Source organism: Empidonax traillii, unplaced genomic scaffold (assembly GCF_003031625.1).
Source record: "Empidonax traillii isolate 1590-97213 ecotype Southwest subspecies unplaced genomic scaffold, ASM303162v1 scaffold451:size1465578, whole genome shotgun sequence".
Taxonomy (NCBI): domain Eukaryota; kingdom Metazoa; phylum Chordata; class Aves; order Passeriformes; family Tyrannidae; genus Empidonax; species Empidonax traillii.
In genome coordinates this window covers 1,354,732-1,376,883 of record NW_020955644.1, presented here as the reverse complement: position 1 = coordinate 1,376,883, position 22,152 = coordinate 1,354,732, and the positions used below count along the sequence as shown (strand labels likewise).

Genomic DNA, 22,152 nt, shown 5'->3' with positions numbered 1-22,152 from the left:
GCCGGGTCTGCCCGAGGGGAAACGTGGGGATCACAGAACTGTCTCACGGATTCTCAACGCCCTTCCTCTGGCCTTGCAGGAAAAAAAAAAAAAAAAAAAAAAAAAAAAAAAAAGGAAAAGCAAGAATGCTTTTGCAAGAGTGGATTATTCTGAACTAGTGGGGTGTGGGGGTTTTTTGCTGGTGAAGCTTTACTGCAACGTAGATTCTCTGGGGAGGCGCAGGATTCCTCAGCCATCGCATCCTGAGCCCGTCTGGGTGGCACCGTCCCTTTGCAAAGAGAACCTCTGCAGGTTCACAGTCCGAGCGAGGATCGCAGCCTCCTCCCTGGTCGGGGATTAGTTTTGCTGAGCAAACAGAAGGGCCCGCAGTTGCCTCCTGGGAAATGCAGTCCTTCCCTTAGCGCGCTTCGCGGAATTCATTAAATAAAAGCCATGCAGTTGAACTACAGCTCCCAGAACGTCACGGCCCTCAGGGCACCGGGGGGGGGTGGGGTTTACAAAAGAAAAAAAAAAAAAAAGAAAAGAAATCGCGAGGGTGGGTGGCAGTGGATTCTTCCCCGGGGATGCTCCCATCTGTCTCCTCAGGTCTGGTCCAGCCACTCGGCCCGTTTGGGGGCCTTACAGGTGTGCACGTCCACAGTGTCCTCGCACTCCTTGCAGCGCACAGCGCAGCACCAGTGGAACTTGCACTCGCACTTGGTGACGCGGGTGACGCGCGTGGTGTCGTAGCCGCGCCCGCAGCACATCACCTCGCAGCCGTCCGTGCCGCGGGACAGCTTGTTGCACACCCGGCCCGCCGTGCCCAGGGAGCCTGGGGGAGGAAGGAAGGAAGGGATACAGGGTCAGGGAGTTCCTTCTCCCACCCCAGCCCCCCCCATTGTTTCTGTCACAGCACTCTGGAGCCTGCACTCACTGCGCCTTAAGGACATGGGATGCAGCAATCCTGGCCGGGGATGCAGCGTCGGTGTCCCTGCCCGTGGGAGGAGGTTGGGAAGAGATGATCTTCAAGGTCCCTCCCAACCTCAACCCTTGTGGGATTGTATGACCCTCTGCATGGCCCCCTCCCCGTGCCCGCTGCTGGAGCCTGTGCCCGCTGCTGCCAGAGTGTAAGGGCAGTGGGGGACAGGGAGGGGGTCTGCACAGCCCCTCTGTGCCCGGGGGACCCCCAGAGCAGTGTGTGCCTGCTGAGCCAGGCTTTGTAGCTGGCAAAGCTGAGAATGCCCTCTCTGCTCAGGCTGAGGGTGGTGGGAGCACGTGCTGCCTTCCCCACCGAGCCCCCACGGCTGCTGCCGACCCCTGACCCGGGGATGCTGCTGGCTGGGAAACCATTGATCATCTCTGCAGGAGCCCTGCAGCCCTGACGCCCCTTCCCCGCTCTCCTCCCAGCCCCGGGCTGTGTTCTGAGGAGCAGGCTCTTTATTGCCTGTTCAAGGGAGCTCTGCCCTGCGGGGGACGAGCTCTGAGGAAACGCTTTGCTACCGTCCTTACAAGAGGCCTGAGGGGCTTGGGGATTTGGTGTAAAGCCTGGGGATTTTGGATGAACGCAGTTCTGCCTATGCAAGCCTGAGGTGCTGTAGATGACCCCCTCTCCGAGGGCTGGAGTTCGTTGGGGCAGCTGAGCTAGCTGGGCTAGCTGGGAGGTGCTGGCCCGTCTGGAGGGGAGGAAGAGCTGCTTTTGGGCAGTGACTGGAGCTCTGGGTTTTACCTGCTGACTTGTCCATCACGCAGTAATCAGGTGAGTTCTCGAAATACACCAGATCTGTTTTCGTGGGCTTCCTGAAGTTCTTGTTGGCCACTGTGAAGCCGGTGCCGTCCTGGTTCATCGTCACCTGGATGGCCCCGTTGTATTTCTTCCTTAGGTAATCCCCTGTTTTTCGAAAATCTGACATTGCCAGCCAACAAGTCCTTAGTGTGCAGGAGCCGCTGACCCCGTGGCATTTGCACTCCAGCTTCAGGAAGCGCTTCACAGCCTGTGGGAAGAGGGATGTGTGAGGACCGGTGGTCACCCTGGGTGCCAGACACTGCACCCCATGCCTGCTCTCATCCCTGGTGCAGTTTATCAGCTCTTGGCCGTGCAGGATGGGGCACTGGGATGGCAGGGCAGCATCCAGCCCTCATCCACAGAAGGACCTGCCCCTCCATGGATACCACAGTCCTGCTTCTATGCCCGAGCTGTTCCCTGTGGGAGGCCCAGGTGGGATGGCTTGCCTGGCGCTGGGGATTCACTCACCATCCTCCCACAGCGGTTGTTGTGCAGGTTCATCAGTGCCCGGGCGTCCTTCACTTTCTTCTCCTTGGCGTCCACGAAGGCCTTGGCGAAGCGGATGCCGTAGTTGATGTTGTCGCTGCAGCCGCCCCAGTCGAACTCCCCGCGCTCGTCCTTGGAGCGGCCCCTCTTGAGGGGGTCACAGCCGCACACCTTGAGGTCCCCCTGGCTGCAGGCCCGGGTGATGGCATAGACCACCCCTGCCGAGGAGATGGCGTAGACAAAGGCGGCCTCCCTGCTGCCTGGGGCGGGGGAGAGGAGCAGGGGTGGGGGGTGAGCGTGCCAGGCCGTGCCAGGCGTCTGCAGCCCACCCCGCGCCAAACCCACCGCTGGCTTCCCCGCTGCCCTCCTGACCACGGGGGATTATCGGGAGATGTGCCCACGTGTGCTGAGTCTGCAGGGCCAGCCAGCACCCTTCAGCCAAGGCCACCTCCCTGCCTCCCGGGGCGATGGAGAGCACGGAGCCGGCGCCAGCCCCGGCTCTCCCCGCGTGGCACAGCTTGCGCCTGCTATTTTATGTCTCCGCTTCAAGTTCGCAGCTGTTTTTATAACGCTGTAAAAGAAGCTGCAAATCAAAACCATGCTCGTCTTCATTTCGAGGAGCCTTTGAAAGCAACTTCAAAGGCAGCGGAGCTCTCTTTGGGCCTCGCAGGATGGGGCTGTGGCGAGGAGCTTTCATCATTCCCCATCCTTTGCCAGGAGAGGATGCGAGCAGGAGGAAAGGTGGGGATGGAGAGGCTGAGAGCGGGCAGGCTGCAGCATGGCAGGGTGAGTGCTACACCCTGGTATTCCAGTCCCCTTCCCCCAGCCAGGGCCTTGTCAGGGGTCTGGCTCGTGGCTCTGCTGCTTGCCCGCCCCATGGGCAGCTGCCCCATCCCCCCGCCAGCTGGGAGCAAGCCCCCCACTCCCTCCACAGCGCTCACATGTCCTCCATATGAGCTGGGAGTGGGAAGGCTCTTCCAGCCGCCTTTGATTTGGAGGCTGCATGGCTGGATGCTCCGGCACGTCACGGGATGCAGCAGCATCTGTCCCGCAGTGCCGCTGCCTGTGCCGGTGCTCCCGTGGCCCATTCCCTGCCAGAGCCCTCCCAGGGGCAGCCGGAGCTCCTGATGCTGCTCCCACTCTGGAACTGCCCCATCCCTGTCCCCACCACACCTTTCCTTGGGTACATCCCTGCTTGTATCGTATCTGTCCCTCCTGTGGAGCAGGGAGGTCCCTCCTAGGCAGGGGCTGTGCCCAGCCCTTTGCTCGAGGCTGGCACCTGCCCCGTATCCGTGGTCCTCCTCCACCTTGGAGCCTGAAGCGAGGCCTGGAGCTGTGGCTCTGCCTTGCCTCCCTTGCCATGCGAGGGAACAGCCAGTTCCCACGTGAATTGCTGAGTCCTGGCCAACCCTGCTCTCCAAATATTTATATATCCCATTACTGTTTACATATGAGCCTGTTCTCCGGAGGTGTCTCCTCCTTCCCCCTTCTCCCCCAGTGCTCCCCCTGCTCCATCTCTTCTGGTGCAGCTATTCCAAACGCAGTGCTCCGCTCCCATTACTGCTTGATTAATTTACAGGGAAAGGCGAAGCTCTCCCCAGGGAGTAATCCAAGCCACCGGGCACGGCAGCCCAGCGAGAGGAGAGGCTCCCAGGAAGCCGAGGGTGGGAAGGGGACAGGGCAGAACCTACTTCTCAGCATGACCCGGCCGAAGACGGTATGGTCGCGGTCCAGGGTGCTGCAGTTCCAGCGGTGGTGCCGGAATTGGTGCTGGCACTCCCGGATCCACTCCTTGGCTCCCTCCCCGACCGACTGCATGATGTCGGGGTACCTCTGGCACAGCTGCCGCTGCTTGTTCACCAGCCCGGGTATGTTGTCGCAGATCACCCTCGCGCCCAGCGCCCCGATGTACCTGCCAGAGAGAACAGTGCCACGTTAGTTGCCCTGCCTGCTGGGAATCTTGGACTATCCCGAGCTGGAAGGGACCCACAGGGATCATCCAGTCCAACTCCTGGGCCTGTGCAAGACAACCCCCAAAAGTCCCACCATGTTCCTGAGGGCGTTGTCCAAATGCTCCTGGAGCTCTGGCAGCCTTGGGGCTGTGCCCAGTGCCCTGGGGAGCCTGTGCAGTGCCCAACCACCCTCTGGGGGAAGAACCTTTCCCTGATATCCAGCCCAAAACTGCCCTAAAACAGCTCCAGCCATTCCCTCAGGTGCTGTCGCTGCTCACAGAGAGCAGAGATCAGAGCTGCACCTCATGAGGAAGCTGCAGACCCCGATGAGGTCTGACCTCCATCTCCTCCAGGCTGAACAAACCAAGTGACCCCACTCTCACCCTGCTCGGGGGGGGGTCTTATATTGAAGCCCACCTTCCCCTCTTTCCTTTCCACCTGTGTCAGAGCTGCTCTGGGCTCTGCCCAGGGTGTCCCCCCACAGCAGTGTGCCCTCCTTGCAGCGTCCCCTTGGTGTGGGCAAGCTGTGGAGTGCATGGTGAGACCTGCCCGGGGCCGTGGTTCAGACAGGCAGGACACAGGGACAGGGCACTGCTGAACCATCACAGCCACTGGCCTTCAGTCTTTGTGTTCAGTATAATGGGGTGGACAAAGCTCTGCTCTGCGCAGGCAAGGAGCAGGGGGTCTGTGGAGAACACCTGCCCCAGGAGACACCCAGCTCCGGGGGCTGCGAGTCATGGGATGAGCCCCACGAGCCTGGGCTCTGTCAGCTCCTGGGGTGGCAGCAGAGGAACTTGCTGATGTGCAAAACCTCCCTCCCACCCTCTTCTCTACATCCCAGCCCTGCCTGGCCCTGCTGAGCACAGCAGGATGGAGCCCAGCTGAGCCCAGCGTGGCTGTGCAGGCTCTGCCCTGTCTCCTGCTTGCACTCTGCGGGAACAGTGCCCCTGGCACAGCCCCCTGTGCCATGCTCAGGTAGAGAAGGAAGCGGACCAGGCTTCACCTGTCGTTGCCACAGTCCTCACTGTTATCCCCCAGCTGTCAATTCCTCTCTGTGCACCTCCTGCACTGGTGAATAGTGCATAAGTGGGGGAACTGTGTCTCCCGTCCTGGCTGTGTCCCACCTGCATCCCTGTCCCCTCCCTGCGGCCGTGGGACAGAGCAGGAGCTCGGAGCAGGAAGACAACGCACAAACAACAGTCTGGCAGAGCCTGGCTGAGCCCCACGGGCAGTTTTCCATGGCCACGGGGGAGGGCCCCTGAGCTCTGCCCCGCACCACCCCGGACAGTGGCAGCACCGTGGAATTTTCCATCCCTCTCAGCTCCCGCCTGCGCCACCCGCTCGCCCCTCTGGCTGCTTGTGCTGGAGGACGATGTTTGCTGCAGAGCACGGAGCTGGGATTCTGGCTGGAAGGGATGAGGTTTGGGTGGGATTCAGATTTTTTTCTAGCCCCCGGACTGGAAGTAAAAACCTTCCTTTAGTAATAATAAAAAGCAATAAGCTCGGACAATATTTCATTGTCTCTCTCTGGCCACGTTCTCTCACTTCTGTCCGCCCCAGAGAGAGCTCCCAAGCTCAGGAAAGCCCTGCGAGCACAGAAAGCAGTGGGATCTGTTCCCCTTTTTAAAATATTTTGTTTAAATGCTGGCAGAAGCACAAGGTCATCTCGGGCTGGAGCTGAGGATAATAAACCCGGCTCCCCACGGCTTTGTGAGCCCAGACTCAGAAGGGGCAGCGAGCACTATTGTCCCAGGCATGCTCACCAGCCTTTCATCCTGCAGCACAGGGACAGGGACATGGCAGGGGACTTTTAGGACAGAAAAGCCAACAGGAGCTCATCGAGCAATGCCAACTGAGGGTATTTTGTTGCCTTGCTCGTGCCAGGCTGTGAGAGCAGCTGGTGAGTGGGGCAGGGAGGACGAGCATTCCACCAGCTGGATAATGGCACAGTGGTCTTGAGCAGAGGTTCTGTGGGGAAGTGTGGCCAGGCCCTAAATTCTTTCTGCCCAGCAAGGATGGGGATGGCTGGCATGTCCCTGCCAAGGGCAGGGATGAGACGCTGGAGGCAGCGGGTTGCAGGATGAAGGCTCAGCAGAGCCAAAGCTCCACTTTGCTGGGGAAGCCGTAGAAGGTAAAATGTTCTGTGATGGGCCACCCCACCAGGGACCTCACAGGGACCCTGTCCCCTGTGCTCCTGAGCTGAGGCACCGATCTCTGGGCTGGGAGTGGGCTGGGACACAGCATCTGGCAGAGGAGCCGCCTCCCAGAGCAGAGTGACGGATAAAGCACTAACACCATCCCCTGGGAGACCGAGATCAAGGGAAACCCTCCAGACAAGATAAACACCAGGCACTCCCTTTTTCACACTGGAAGCTAATTACTTCTCCTTAATTCTCCTGCCAAACACCCAGATCAGAGCAAACATTATCAGCAGGAGAAAGTGGAAGGAGAGCAGGGCGAAGGGCACCGACCGCCCTGTGGGTCCCCGGTGGCTGCATCTCCCTCTGCCTGTGGCTAAGAACAGGCAGTGTATTTACAGCAGTACCTGTAGGATTCCATCAGAGGTTATGTGCTAAAACCCATGGCACAAGGAGGGGGGAAAGTTCCTCCCATGTCCTGGGAAGGCTCTGGTTATCTCAGCAAGGCTTGCTGAGAAAAGCTCCAGTTGGGCTCAGTTGCTCTAAAATGCAGCGAGACAGGGAACATCAGAAAATTCTGCCAAGCAGAGCTCTGGGAGGGAAAAAACCCAAACATTTGTTTTGGATGGATGAAAGAATCCCTTCCGATTTTATTTCTCTGAGTCTGTGACATTTTAAAAACACTGCAATAGGGAAAGACAATGGATGTTCTGAGAAGTCCCCAGCTGCCTTATCAGAACCTCGTTTTTAAAAGAATTGAAGCCATGCTGGAAGTGGCACATTTCTATGCAATGCTGTACTCTAGGGGAATCTGCATTTTTCCAGCTGAAAAAAAAAAAAAAAAAAAACCAAACCAAACAAACCAAAAAACAAAACAAAACACCAAAACCCAAGCCACGAGTTCAGAAAAGACTGTGAGAAGGAACTGCTCCTGATGCTGGTGGTTGTTCAGGCCTGGACCTCATGGCTGGGAGGAGAGAAGCAGAAGCAGGAGCAGGGCAGGCTGAGGCGAGGAGGAGCCGGGAGGGAGGAAGGGAGGGGATAATTAAGTACATGTGGGGATAACGATCCTCCACCCTGTCCAGCGGGGTTCCTCGGGCTGCTGCCTCTTGGGAGCTCCTCATGCAGGTCCATAAAGCCCTTGGCATCGTCCTTGCCTCGTGCAGAGTTGTTTGCCCAGCTCAGGCGAGGGGCTGCCACAACCCCTCTGACCCCCTTTTCCTGGCTGATGCTGCAGCGTCACCTCTTGCCGATCGATCGGTGTGCGATCCCAGGCTGGGTGTATTCCCTGCTCTATCCCAGAATTTCGCTGCCAGGAGCCGGCTGTGAGCCGCCCATGCCGCGGGACACGCTGTGCTGCACACGCAGCACTGGGATCTCCCGCCCCGCAAGGCAACAACAACAACAACGGAGGATGGAGATTTTGTGTTCCCAAGGCAGGTGCTTTCGGAGCCTGCGAGGTCAAGCCCTCCCCTCTCTCTCTCTCTCTGTCGCTGCCAGCCTTCCTCCTCCCTGCGAGTTGCACGGATGCACATCCAGCTGCAGCGAGCTCTTCCCAAAAATCCCGCGGAGCGCGCGGGGAACGGGAGAACAGGAGACGAGAATCACGTGCCGGCTCCCCGTTGTTGTTCTTGCGGAGAGTCTGCTGACTTCGGCTCTTGTAAACAAGGAGAAACCTAAATTGCTTCTAAGATAAACATGCAAATCAGAGGCAGACGCGTCTATTTACTTGGCAGCGCGCGGGCCGCGCTAACCCCCTTCCCGCGGCTCGCCTCCGTGCTGGAGATGTGTGTGCGCTGCTCCCGCGCTTCCCACAAGAGCCTGCCCCGGCTTCCCCAAGGGATGCTCTGCCCCAATTTCGTGTCTCTGCCCTCTGCTCCTGTGCCAGGCTGAGCTCAGAGAGAGCTCAGAACAGCTCAGAGCTTTTCCGTGTCTGTTCTCCTCCCCGAGGGTGAGGAGGAGATCCCCGCGGTTCCACGTGGGCCGTGAGTTTCCTGGGATCTGCTGCATCTTGTCCCAAGGATCGTGTCCCAGTACGCCTCGCTCCTTCTCCACCTTCGCTGTGCTGGATCACTAAACTGTGTTTTTGGCCATGGCAGGGAGTATTGAAGCTTTCCCAGTGGCTTTGCTCGATGGTGGGAAAAACCAAAAGGCTCAGGAAAAGCGCCGTAGGTGCAGCAGTGGGGAGAGGGAGAGCATGGTCAGAACCTGAGGCACCTCAGCAGCAGGCAGATGGGAATTCCTGCTGGAGAAAGGCCACCTCTGTGGCAGCCCAGGCCAGCCAGCCCCAAATGGCTCAGCCAGGTGAGCAAATCCGCTGGGCAGGTGCTGAGGGAACTGTAGCTCCACAGATCAGGACGCTGCCAAAGGGAATTGAGTTTCAGTTTCCTTAGATATAAACAACCCCCCTGCAATATAGACCTGGGACACCTCCAGGACAGGCTGAGCTGGGGCCACGCCACTGTTCTGGACTCAGTGGGAGATACCAGGTAGGAAACGTCTCTTAGAAAATGAGGTTTTGAAGAAAAGGAATGCATGTCATGGGAATTGGTAAAATTACATGGAATCAGGGCTTACTCTGGTTGCTTGTCCATAATGCCAAGCTGTTCCTGAGAAATAAATGAGTGCCCTAACTTAGTTTCTAATGAAATTTTAGTAGACACTGCTGTGCCTAACATTTCATTTTTCACCATTTCATATGGCACCGGAAAACCTATTTGAGCACGACTTGATTTCAAAAGGGAAATTTTTGGAATTGCCATCCTCAGGCAAATCTCAACATCTTTGAGCTGTGAATTAAAACAGCTGCTGAAATATGGGAAGTTCCCACTGTGGGGAAATCAGGGTTGCACCAACATCATTAAAGGTACAGTTTTAAATTAGATCAATGGAAACTGAGTTTAAGTGAAGTCACTGTCACAGCTTTACATGGGTTTTCAGTTGAAGAATTTGCCTTTCCTGGCACTTCCACTCCCCACCAAGTGCAGGATGTGCTCAGCTCAGGTCAGGCAGCCTGGACACCCGAAATCCCTGGATCCCCAGCCATGCTGGCTCCTCCTGGGGATTCTGAGCACTGTCTTCTCTTACAGCAGTACAGAAAGGCAGAGCAGCACTTGGGGGCTCTGAACCTGACCAGGCCAGATTTAAACAGCAAAAAAACCCCCAAAACATAAGTGAAGCACTTGGGTAGTGTCCCTGCCTGTCACATGTCACTCTCCCAACTAATACGAGTCAGGTAAATAACCTGAGCACCACTTAGAGGAAATGCTGAGATTGGAGCTCTTCCACATCTCCCATTGATGCCATCAGCTGAGCTGTAACTGGGCCTCAGAACCAGCACAGCACATTCCCCTCGGTACTGCTTCTGCTCTTGTCCTCAGGTGTGCCATGACCTGGGCAGCTGTGAGTGCTGCCTGCTCCCAGAAGCATCCCTGGGAGGGACAGCCTGGGGCTGGTTTGAGCTCCAGTGTTGTTTTCAGCTTGGGGGATTTTTCTAGGTCTTTCTGAAAAGCGAGTGCTGCAAAAGCCCCGGAGTTCCCCTTGTCTGTTGGCGGGTGAAGTGTTGGTCTGGCTGTGCCTCTTCAGCCTGGCCTGTGCCCACACACTGTGCCCCTGAGGACATCTCCAGACTCCTTTGAGGAAGTGCTGGGGCATGGCTCTGCTGCTGGGGGTCCCAGTTCCCCTCTCCTCAGGCTCAGCTGGTTTTGTTCAGAGCCTCATCACTGCCAACTTCTGCTCCAAGACTGAGGTTGAGATGAGAGCGTGGTCTGGCTTCTTGGTGGCACCAGAGACTGTTGGAGTCCATCCCCTGGGAGAAGTGATTCACCTCCCCACTGCTCTGGAACAGCTCTGACAGTCCTGAAGGATCCACTTGGAAGCCAAACTATCTTGGCTTCTGTCCTCTTCCCATCCCGTGGAGTCCACACAAAATCCGTGTTTTGGTGGGAGGCTGGAAAGCTCTGGGCAGCTATTGGAGGTGCAGATAGGATCAAATCCAACATCCCTGCCTCTTTGCCTGATAAAGAGCAAATTCCAACATACCTGGCAGCGTTTCACCTCCTCGAGTTCTTTGCATACTTCCCAAGGATGCTGCACCTTCCTTCCTCTGCTCTCCCTGGCTGTGGCAGACAATTTACAGCCAACTGCCAAGTACTTTGGGTTGCAAGGTGCTATAGACATGTGAGATATTATTTTAGTATTACAAACCCTGAGTATTTTATTAAGCCCCACTGGGAACAGGGCCATCCTGGCCTGCTGGAATTGTTAACGCCTTGGAATGATTAATAGTCCTAATTTCCTCACTTACAGCCACTACTCTGCATGTTGAGAGCGTTAGTCTCACTTGAGTAATTTTTAACATCGTAATGCTGAGCCACTACCAGTGCCATTCAAGGGACATATTTTTCATTTTCTGCACCATTATCTTCCTGTTTCCTGTGCATCCCCCTTTTTCCAGTTGTCTGCCTTTGGATCCTGGTCGGAGCCCCCTCTCTGTGGTTTCCCTGCACCCCCTGCACTCAGTGGGACGTGGTTTCTGTGGGAAGGACCGAAACACTGTGGTCCAGGGGAGATGGAGCAGATGAATGCCATGCTCTGGTGTCCCCTGGGTGGACGTGGGAGGGTTTGCTGTTGGCATCTTGCATGGGAGTGACCTGGAAACTGAGGTCTCAAAAGGTGACTCGGTGCTGGGTGAAAGCTGGTCCTCGGGGCATTGTCGGCGACGCGTGAATACACAATAACTGCTCATCAAAAACACGCCTTATCCCTAAGTATCAATCTTTTTTATCCCAAAGCCCTTTGCTGATGGGTGGGGAGTCTCTGGTGGTGAAGCTGGATGTCCAGTTCTCTTGTCCAGGGCACAGCCTGTGTGTTGGGATGCTGCTCTGAGCACAGGCTGTGTTTCCACGGGATCTGGCCCAGCACAGATCTCCTCACAGCACATGCTGTATTCCATGTTGGTAACAGCCAGAGCTAATGAGTTTGGAAGAGCAGAAGGATTTTCCCTCCTTCTGCATTTCTTCCTGAGAAAGATTTGCTATAGGTGAAAGTGACCCTAATGACAAATGGACTGAGCAGCACGGTTGGGATTATTGTAACGGCGCAGAGCGACTGAGACAACCCATCTGTTCCACCCACCCCGATCGAGAACACCAGGGCTGCTGCAAAGGCCACAGGGTTCATTCCCCATCAGTCTGACGTTACTTTAAAACTTATTTTTCACAGCGGGGCTGCCCGGACAGCCGGAGCTGCGGAGCGCCTCGGGATAAAGACTTCCCGGTCACTGACCTCCTGCTTTTATTGCCATGCAAAGTGCTCTGCAGCGACAGACTGACAGCTGGGGCGAACCCCTGGAGATCCCCCGGGCCCTCAGTGCTGCACGTCCTCTCCCCTTCGAGGTGGTACCTTGTCCCCTGTTGGAACTGGATAATCTTTAAGGTGCCTTCCAACCCAAACCGCTCTGGGATTCTGGGATTCTTATCAGTGCCCAGACTGAGTGGATAATGAATGGGGGGCACTGGCACAGAGGGAGTGGTCCATCCACGGCACAGGATGGCATCAGAGCTGCAGGCACACAGCCCTCAGAGCCCCCACGCTGGCTCAGAGACCCTCTGCTAGTGAAGCACCTCTGGGGGCTGCTGTGGGTCTGCCCTGCTGAGACTGGCACGGAGGGGAGGCAGCAGCACCCCCAGAGGGTTACAGGGCGGGCTGTGGAGCTCCTCCTGTGCAGCTGTCTTTCCCTTGGCTTAATTTCAAGCATTCCTATTGATGCTATTTCCCCTCCCACACACCTCAGCGTGATGCCTGTTCAAATGAGCCCCTCTCTCCTATGTTCTTATCCACATGGATGTGTAGATCCATTTATCCATCACTCCTTGTGCCCACCCGCTACTCCTGGACCAGGAACCAGCACTGGTGTCACAGTGGAGACATGGCAAACCCCAGAGAAGAATGGCAGTGGGATCAGTGCTCCTGCCATCCCACTGTGGTGGGAACGTCCCCTTCTCCACCTGCAGTGGGGTGTCCTTGCCAAACCCTTGGCCAGAGCCCGACACCATGTCCAGGGGTTGCTCTGGCACAGAGGGAATGACAGAGTCACTCCTGCTTCATGACTTGCCCTTTGTGTGTTTTCCATGCCCACGGACACCCTGGCCAAGGAAGGCAGCTGGACCATGGTGGCTGCTTGGCTAGGAACCGGAGCATCCCTCAAAATTCCCATCTGGGCACCACGCCCTGGAGCTCAGCAGCTCCCTTGGAACCCCCATACCCCGCTGATTCCATGGGCAGCCCCACGTGGCCCCACGTGCTCCCCAACCCGCACCCAAACCCGTGCTCGCCTTCCTTCCACAGATTTGTTTTATCTCTTTGGGAGCCTGATGCCTCCCATCTGCTCCGATGCCAGACGAAATTAAATATTTGTAGTTTCCAAGGGCTGTGGTTAGCAATAAACAAGTTAGCTAACAAGGATTTGGTGCTCCAGGGGCTGGGGGGGGGTCCGTGTGTGTGAGGGTGGGGTGCAGGGGGAGCCTTTCTCTGTGTACATTTTTCCTTAACCAAACCTCCAGCTTCAGAATGGTTTTCCACACCAGAGCAGCTCGCGGGGGCTCTTCCACGGCCAGCAAGCCCTACTTAGTTATTTGCGCCCGAGTTTGTTTATTGCACAGTTTATGTTTATAAGCAACATTTGTCTAATCTCTCCCAAATCTTTCCAAAGGAATTTCGGAGGCCGCTTTCGGGGCCTGGTGGCCTCTCTTGGGGTGTGGGGCACGGCCCTGCCAGCCTCCAGTCCCCCCCCCCGGCCAGCGCCGTTCTCCCCACCCCGGTTGGTGCACGCAAGTGTAAACTGGGATTTAGGGATTTTCCCCCGTTGCATTCCTTCTTAATTTCAGTCTGTGTTTCAGCTGGTATTTTGTTGCTAAGTAACACTTTCGGGTTTGGAAGCGTTTACACGGCCAGGGTGCTGCTCCCCGGCGGCCACGGCCATCCCGCTCTCACCGTCAGTCACGGCGGCCTCAGAGCGCGGCCACGACCGCCCTGGACACCGCCAGGGTGTCCCCAGCCCATCCCTTCTGCCCCTGTGACACTGCTCTCACCGTGCCATGCCCCAAACACGTGCACAGGCACACACAGGCACCCGTGGCCGCTTTTTTGGAGGCCAGGGTTCACCGGTTGCCGGCGTTTCTGCAGGACGGTCGAGCCGTGCCTGACGTCACCGAAAATTAATAATTTGCAGTTGTTTAGAAGAGACATTTGGTTGATATTTCCTTTCCATGTACTGTGATCAGAAGGGACCCGGTTTTTCCTATTAAACTACTTAAAAAGTTGACTCTGAAAATGAGAAGCATTTCCGCCAGCTCCACAAGTTTATTGTGTGTGAATCCCTAGAAGAATTTGGCAATAATAATTAAAATAAGGCACGATGATGCACCACCAAATGTATTTACTGCAATATCAGTGGTGCTAAAGATGTGTTTGGAAACCTATGCAAATCGCTGAATAACTTTTTCCCAAACCACAGCTGGTTGAAACCACTTTCAGTAAAACCCAATTTCATCTAAACACGCTATTTTATCAGAACTGACACGTCCAGCACAACAGCGCTCAGTTCAGTTTAGACTTTTCTTAGGCATGTGCTGCTTTCACAGAAGAGAAAGTTGAATTGAAAGTGTGAATTTTAAGAGTTTAATATATTTAGGTTTTGACTTTTTTTGGGGGGGTTTAAAAGTAGAGTATTTAAGGCCCTTGGGACCAATTCTCCCCGCTGAAAACATCCAAAGGCACGGTGCCTGGCTGCACCACGGCTGTGGGGCTGCGTGGGGGGACCGCCCAGCCCCGGCCACCCCCCTGCCCCAGCACCCCCCAGGGCTGCCCTGCTTTCCTCTCCCCTCGAGCTGCCAGGCAGGGATTGTCTGCAAGCTGAGAACACAAACTGCTGTGGGAGCTAAATGTAGCTTCCTCCAAACAAGCCACAGCTACCGAGGCTTAAAACGTGGCTGGTTTTCCTCCCGCTTGCTGGGAAGCGACATGTGCTCGGAATGAGGGCAGACCGCGGTGGAGAAGCGGGGTTCGACAGCAAGGGAAATGGGTGGTATTTACTCTCCTCCTAAAGAAAGAATCCTCACCCCTCAGGCAGCGTCCACGTGTGTTACCAGAACTGCCCAGCTCAGACGATGCTGTGACTACTCCACACCTCCTCTTTTTCCGGCCACATTACCCCCTGTACACACTCCTCGGCTCTAATGAGCCTCCCCTGCTCCTGCCTCCTTGAGAATGGTAATAATCCAACCTCTCCACTGTCCCTTCCTTCCTTCCTCAGCTTTTAGGATTTTAGCAACTTCACCTGGCCCGCAGAAACCGTCCTGCCTTCACCTGCCCTGCTGGGTGGGGGCAGAGCTGGCTCTGGAAGCCAGGCCAGTGCTTGTATCAACCTGAGACTCCCCAGCAGTGACTCATTTTCTCTCCTGGTGGTTCCAGTGCCCCGCGGCTGATCAGGCTGCAGGAGATCTCCTCTGGGCACGGTTGGGAATGGCAGGGCTCTTGCTCCTTTGCTCATTATGTGCTCCCCAAAGCCTGCCCTGCTCTCTGGAAGAAGCTGCTCCTCACACCATCCACCTTTTGTGCCCGGTCGCCACCGGCTGCCTGAGCGGCACGTCCCCTGAGCAACCCCCCTCCCTCCCAGCCCCACAGCTTTTCCATCTGCCTTCCTCACCCTGGAATCGCTCTCCCAGGGATGCCAGCCCGGCCACGACTGCCACACGCCCAGACGTGCTCTCGAACACCGGGAATACTTGTGCTATCGGCGTGACTATGAAGTGCTCCCGGGCCCTCACAGAGTGCTCCACGGTAGCTGAGGAATTCCAGAAAGCACCGTTCCCTTGCAGTGGCAGATGGGTTGAATTTGATTAAGTTCTGCCTCATCCACCGCGATCTGCTAATGATGATGAGATTGGCGTGGAAAACAGTGTTTTCCACAAGATTAGAGAGGACTTTTATAGGGTGGGGGACACTGAGAACTTTTCTGCAGCCAACTATTTTTTTTCTCCAGTGTTGCTGAACTACCGAAGCAGCGCGAGGTCTCACTTGGAAAACTTTGCAATCCTTGTTTTCCTAATTACTCTCATTCCGCATACATGAATTTTCATTGTTATAGGAACCGGGGCAGGAGGAGATTTAATTTCTAGAAGGCTCGTATTTTCTGTGGCATCGTTTCTATCTGTTACAGAGCCTCACTTTATCCAAGAGAGGAGGAACAGCAACTTCTTTGCTTCCCAAAGAGCTGTAACACAAGCGTGCGGGGCAACACCGAAGCCTGTAGGGATGGGGGAACTCCGGCGGGATCAGGGCGGATCAGCTGGGAGCTGCTGCCGCTTCCCCGGTCTAAACCGCACCGAGGGGCTCACCCTGCTCGCCACCGTGCCCGGGGAGGGATGGCTTTTAGGGGGGTCAAGGCGCCCGACAGAACAGGGGGTCCTCGCCGCAAGTCTCGGCCCCGGGAGAGGGGTGGCGGCGCTTTCGGGGCCCGGGGTGCCCGGAGCGCTGCGGTGGCTGAGCCGCGGGGAAAGACCCGGTACCGACCCCGGCGCGGTGCCGCTCCCGCAGCTCTGCTCCCCCGGAACACCGGGATACCGGCACCCCGGGATACCGGCACCCCGGGACGCCGCCGGAGCCGCTCAGGTGGAGCCGCAGGGACAGACGGGGAACTCGCACAGCCCCGACCGATCCCCGCCGGCTCCCACGGCCGCACGTCGGGCGTCGGCCCCGGCACGGCGGGGCTCGCTGCGCTCCCACCGGCGCTGCCCCGACCACCGCTCGGTCTTCCCCGTCCCCATCGCTATCCACGTCTCCATCCCCATCCACGTCCCCGTCCTGTCTCCGTTCCCGTTCCTCATCCCTACCCCTATCTCCATCCCCATCTCCATCCTCGTCCCCATCCCCGTCCCTCGACCGCGCCCCGCGCAGCTCCCGCGGGCGGCGGCCCCGGGACCGTCGGGGCGGCGGCGCCGTCGCGGGGACTCACTCACCACCACGAGGAGTCGGCGCGGGGCGTCAGGGCGAGCAGCAAGAGGACGAGGGGGAGGCAAAGCCGGGGGGCCGCGCCCGCCGTCCGAGGGAAGGCTCCGCACTCCGCACGCCCGGGGGCCACGGCAATCCCAGGAGACGCTTCCAGGCGGTTTGGGCTGAGCATATCTCTCCGGGGCGGGGTCCAGACGGAGAAATGACCGGGGAGGGGGGTCCTGCCCGCGCTCCCCTCGGGGCACTGCCCGTCACGGCCCCGCGGCGCGTCCACCGGCTCCGCGCTGCTGAGCGAGCCCCGGCTGGGCCCCCGCGCCCAGGCTCATGCTGCTGCGGGGGGCGGCGGGGCCGGGCCGGGGGGGGGGGGGGGGGTATGCGGGGGGGGCTCCCCGCGGGGCTGCGGGGCGCTCAGCGGGGTCGGAGCGCCCCGAGCGGCGCGGGGCGGGCGGCGGCGGGGCCGGGCCGGGCCATGGAGGTCCTTGCGCGGAGGGCGAGGGCGCTCTGGGGATGGGAGCGCGGGGGCCGCGGCCAAATATTGCCGGCGCCCGCCGTGCTGCGGGCTCTCATTGGGCAGAGTCAGAGGCGCGGAGCCGCCGCTCCGGCCGGACCGACCCCCGCCTCCCCGAGGGCACGTCGGACAGCCCCCTCCGGGCTCCTGCCCCCGCCGCCGCCCCGCACCGGGGGCCGCTCCCACCGCCGCGCCCGCACCCGCGGGGGACTGGGAGCGGAGCCGCAGGTCGCGGCCGCCCCGTCGGGCCCCGCCCGGGGGGAAGGGGCGCAGCGGCGAGGCGGGATGCGGGATGAGGGATGCGGGGATGCGGGGGCACGGGGCCGGCTCCGCCCGCGCTCGCCCCCCGCCAGGTGTCACTGCAGGGTGGGAAACCGCAGGGTGGGCCGCGCTCCGCGGGGCTCCGCGCCCCGGCGGGGGCTGTGCCCTCCTGTCGCCGTGCCCGCGGCTCTGGTGCGGGCGGGGGCAAAGCACGAGGGTCGGTTTGCAGGGAGCTGGGGGCTCCGGTGCGGGGCGGCCGTGAGGGTCCCAGCGAGGGGGTGGAGGTGATGCAGACCCCACAGGTGCCCGGGGACCTGCAGGCAGCAGTTTGAGGGGTGGGACAGGATGGACATGCACTTCCTGGGGCAGTGATGGCCTCAGGGAGGATCACCACCTGGCATCAGTGTCCAAGGCCAGGCACAGCCCCTTGTGACAGTTTGGCGTGTGCTCTCCCACCTCTATGTGCCCCTGTCACCTGTGACTTCACAAGGTGGATGAGTTGCCCCGGGCACTCAGCTTTCCTTCCTTTATCACCCTGAAAATGTTGGCTGGCAACTGTTGAAGTCCAGCCCTACCTGGGAGCTACCTCTTCCTCATGTGGCCCCTGTGGGGCTGGTCCTTCAACACTATGGAAGTGAGCAGGCATTTGGGCAACCTCTCACTGCCAGCACTTTCCCAATATGCCTAATCATTTACTGGGATTGTAAAACTCATTATCCACCCGAGTCTTTCCCGCATTGCCGGAGCCCTCAGCTGCCCCCTCCCCTCATTCTGCTCTTTCCTTCCCATTCCTGTTGTTCAGATCAGAGAGAGACTTCCCCAGCCTGAGAGAAACGGGGACTGGAAGCTCAAACTCGCTTATAATCCAATTATACTTCAGAAAACTGCAGTGACAGAAAGCTGGTGCTGGTGGGGTGCTGTCCTTTTGTCCGAGAGCCCACACGGAATATTGCATTACAGCTTATCCCTGAAGTGGTGGCACTGAAAAGGCTGATATTTATAGACTGTGAAAAGCTGTGAATTTGTTTAGAAGACCCAAGCTAGCAGGCAGCTAGCCATGCTGGGGGCTCTGCTGAGGCCATTTCATGGGCTTTGCTCTGTTAATGGCTTGTTTCACACAAAAAGAGGAGCCTGAGTTCTCTGTTTCTTGCTGTGATGGGGAGAGAAAGGGGGAAGGAAGGTGATGAGCACAACATTCCTGTGGGTGTGCAGGTCTTGGCTGTGAGGTGGGGTTGGGCAGGAGACCTCTGGCTCAGGCAGAAACTCAGGATGAGGGTACCAGCCCTGGGAGGGGAGGGTGATGGGTGTCTGCAGGGGGGATCACAGCTTAATTTTGGTGTTGAAATGAAATGCTCAGGCCAGGTTTCAGAGCTTTGCACCCACCGTGCTGAACTTCCCTGACAACCTGGTGGCTTCTCTTGATGCTCTTCTCAGTAAAACCCAACTGACAGCTCAGGGACTGTCCCCTGGGTTTGTGTCAGCTCTCCCTGGGCTGGGCAGTGAGGAGGCCGGGGCAGACCTTGCTCCTCTGACTGTGGCTCAGCCGGGCAGAGCCCCATGGTGTTTGATCTTCCATTCAAATTAGCAGCTCTCAGGGTGTCTGGGTGCCTGGTGCACATGAGCCGTGGTGAGTAAATAAACAAGGCTCTGCTTTCAAAGGCTTTCACGATTCATTAACTTCAAAGGAAAGGGCTCTCTATTTTCTTAGCAGATCGGTGGCTCCACAGGCTCACTCTGGGTGCTGAAGGTGGTAGCTGGTCATGCTGGGACATTGGGGCAGCCTCTGCAGGGTCGGTGTCACACACAGAGCTGTGACAAGGGCCAGAGGGTGGGTCCATGGACGGTGTCACCCCCTGGGAGATGAACAGGGTAAGGAAACACACAGGTGAGGATGGTCTATGGCATTCCCTGCTCCATAAGTGACATCCACCCTGCAGCATGCTCTGGGCGCCATCAGGCAGGGTTTGCAAGCCGAGGATGGGTACCAGATCCACCCCTGCTCTGCCCAGCTCTCCCCATCTTTCCACAGGGGCAGCGTGGTCTCACCTGCCGCTGCCATCTCCCCGTGGGTGAGGGTGCTCTGCCCCCTGAGCCCAGCTCGCTCTGGCAGGGTAAGCAGGAGGTCACTGTCCCTCTCCAACTGTCCCTCCCGCTGGATTCCTGCTCTGATTGTGCAGGCACAGGTGCTGGGGCTGTGCCAGGCGCGTGGAGCGAGCAGAGCTGGCCGAGGGATTGCTGCCATGCCTCCAAAATGCCCATGCTGGGCACCGCTAGGAAGCTCACCTTTCACGTGGCAGTCCCAGGAATAACTCGGGAGCCTTTGCATAATCACAGCTGCCTGGAACCCCAAGGGGAAAAATCAGTGTCCTGGGATAACCCTCAGTGCCCGGCTGGCTGACCCCATGGGAAACCCGTTTTCTGAGGCAACAAAGACCTATTAAAACATATTTATTGGGAACTTACTTTGGGATGGGTAGTGTAGCTCGGTCAAGCTCCTGAACTTGTGCAAAAGGGACCTGAGAGGGACTGTGTGCCTTTAGGGGCACAGCCTCTGTCAGGCTTGTTTCCTCTCCAGATACAGCACAGTGGGGGACACGGTGCTGGACATTGTCACCACCCAGCACAGTGACACAGCAGAGCCCCAGGAGAGAGCTGTGCTCAAGGCAGGGTGTCCTGCTCCGTGCTGGGGGCTCAGCTGCTGGCGGAGCTGGCCATGAACCCCCCCATTCCCCAGACTGTGCCAAGGAGGATGCTGAGGAGAAGCAGTTCCAGCTGGCTGGAGACAGGTAAAGGAACTCCTTCTGGGGCAGGGACAGCACTGGGACATCACACCACAGGAGCCCAGTGCTCTCTGCAAGCTGCACCTTGTCCAGCAAAGGCAGACGTGGTGAGTGGTGAGCCCTGGCAACTCCATCACTTGCCTGGGAAAGGAAGGCCTTTTATCCCCCAGAAGAGCACAGCTCCCAACGACCAAGCAGTCCCTAGTTAGCCCCTGGCTTTACCCTCAAGGTGCTAAGAATACATTTTGGAGAGCTACAAATAACCAGGAGGATGAATTGACCCCTCGTTACGGCCCCACCACCATAGAAACAGGAGCCAAACAAACAGGCACGAGCCAGCCCTGTTAGCAGAGCGAAGGCATGTGCTTTGTTAGCCTATCCCCCGGTTCCCCTGTTAATTGCTTCGTTCCTTCTCGGATTAATTGATGAATTGCTGTGTGGACATGCAGTGCCTGGCCTTGCAGCCACGTGGTGTGTGTAACCCTTTGGTCTCTGTCGATAGGTGGGCACACGCAGTGTGGGGGCATCCTCCCCTTCCTTGTGTGCCCAGCTGGAGGTGAACAGCTCCTACCTGAGGAACCTGGACAGGTGTTCGTGTTGCAGGTTGGACTGCAAAGGTCAAATAGGGGGATTCAAACTGTGATGTCAGACCCAGGTTTCCACTCAGGAGTTCTTGTGCCTCCCCAGAGGAAGGTACTCTGGAAAGAGCTGGTTTCCCCTCACGACACCCACCCTGCACCGTGGCATCAGCTTGGGCCTGGCTCCATCCCTCCCTTGCCTGCCCACCCGCCCGAGGGGCTCCTCCCAGAGCAGCCCGAGGTGTGCCCGAGCACCCAGGATCGCCCCAAACCCGGCCCCGTTAGTCAGAAACGTCCCCAAAGACCAGAGGTGGTGCAACAACACCTAAAAACACCCGAGTGGCCCCGCTTTCCGTCATCCTCCCGAGGCATCTGTGTACTCTGTGTGTGTGTGTGGGGAGAGCAGGACGGGGAGGAACCAGCCATAAATCCTGCCGGGCTCCGCTCTCGGCTGCTCCCTCTCCCTCCTACCGACGGCGGCCCTGCCGGGGCCGTGTCTGGCAGGCGAGAGCCCCGGCTGTCATCGGCGGATCAGACGGCGCTGAAACTCGACAGGCCTGTGGAAAAACACGGGGTGACATCACGCAGAGACACCATCCCACTGATTAATCTCCGCGAGGTCAGCGGCTGCGTTATTTATAACCGGGCTTGGAGGGGTTTGAGGTGGGTTTTGCGCAGGGGTGGAGCAGCATGTCCTGCATCCTTGGAGTGGCCGCCTTCCCACGGTGTGGGGACACCTCTGCCTTCCCTGGATGCCTCTGGAGCAGCTGGAACGGGGCTCAGGAGCACCAAAATCAAACCTAAAACAGTGCCAGGGTACTAAAGCCCGGCTGGAGGGATCAGTCCCCCTGCACCTTTGTCTATATTCCAGCTGTTTTCTTTGCTCCTGGAGTTTCTCCTCACCCTCCCCGGCAGGAACAGCTCGACCTCCCCCCAAAACACAGCACATCAAACTTGAAATGTTTTGTGAAACTCTGTCAAACTTTGGGGGAGAGGGAAGGTGGTCCCTAGGGCCACAAAAATGGTTCTGTTTCTTCAGTTTCAAAACAACCTTTCCCATTTTTGATGACTTTTTGTTCTGTGTTTTTTAACATCTCTCTCCTTCAGAACGCAAACCCAAATTACAGTTAAAATAAATATATTTTGAGTTTATCAGCTGAAGCATTTCAAGCCATCCATTTCTTTGGGTTTTCTTTTACAGATAACCTGGAAAGCTCTGGGGTGGGTGATTCTGAATTGGAACAGAAACAGGTTTCAAAATGTTTTGCAAAGGCAGAACTTCATCTTTGCTGCCAAGTGGGAAGTGGCCAAGTGGGGGGGAAAAAAAAACCCCTATCAGGTATATCTCTTGCATTGTTCCTAAGTGGAGAATTTTTCCTGTGATTAATGAAAATGGGGAAATAGGGCCAAATCCTGCACGTGCTCTGACCACAAGGCTTGTGCAAACAGGCTGGTTGGGCTTTGGCTGGAATGACCAGGTTTAATTAGCTCTCCCCTATCTGGGGATGCGGGTTGTCGCTGTCAGTGCAGGGAAGGATTTATGTTTCCTTTTCCTCGGGAATACGATCGGTGTCTGAGTACTTGTGGTAATCATTTCACTAATGCAGGGCAAATTTCTTATCCTCCACCACTGATAGCGAGGGGGATGCTGCTGAGCCAGAGATGTGAGTCAGACA

At 57.6% G+C, this 22,152-nt stretch overlaps 2 protein-coding genes across 2 annotated transcripts in view; one reads left to right on the top strand and one right to left on the bottom strand.

Annotated features, from left to right (window-relative positions):
* Window positions 1-439, top strand: part of ST7L (suppression of tumorigenicity 7 like) — a 29,447-nt gene extending 29,008 nt beyond the window's left edge. Inside the window, exon 15 of the mRNA XM_027895169.1 lies at window positions 188-439. Within this exon, the coding sequence (XP_027750970.1) occupies window positions 188-340 (153 nt within the window). The 3' untranslated portion in view covers window positions 341-439. The remainder of the gene's footprint in view (window positions 1-187) is intronic.
* Window positions 440-553: 114 nt separating this feature from the next.
* Window positions 554-16,556, bottom strand: WNT2B (Wnt family member 2B). The gene is made up of 5 exons (XM_027895173.1): window positions 16,358-16,556; window positions 3,940-4,160; window positions 2,231-2,508; window positions 1,706-1,970; window positions 554-811 (listed from the first exon to the last, which is right to left on the bottom strand). The coding sequence occupies exons 1-5, from the start codon at window positions 16,519-16,521 to the stop codon at window positions 582-584; spliced, it is 1,158 nt and encodes a 385-aa protein (XP_027750974.1). The 5' UTR covers window positions 16,522-16,556; the 3' UTR covers window positions 554-581.
* Between the last annotated feature and the right edge of the window lie 5,596 nt (window positions 16,557-22,152).

Excerpts from the sequence above, each read along its gene's own strand:
- WNT2B (XM_027895173.1), bottom strand. The coding sequence starts at position 16,521 with ATGCTCAGCCCAAACCGCCTGGAAGCGTCTCCTGGGATTGCCGTGGCC. Across the intron at positions 4,161-16,357 it reads CGCGCCGACTCCTCGTGGTG|GTACATCGGGGCGCTGGGCG; the intron begins GTGAGTGAGTCC and ends TCTCTCTGGCAG. Across the intron at positions 1,971-2,230 it reads ACAACCGCTGTGGGAGGATG|GCTGTGAAGCGCTTCCTGAA; the intron begins GTGAGTGAATCC and ends CTCTTCCCACAG.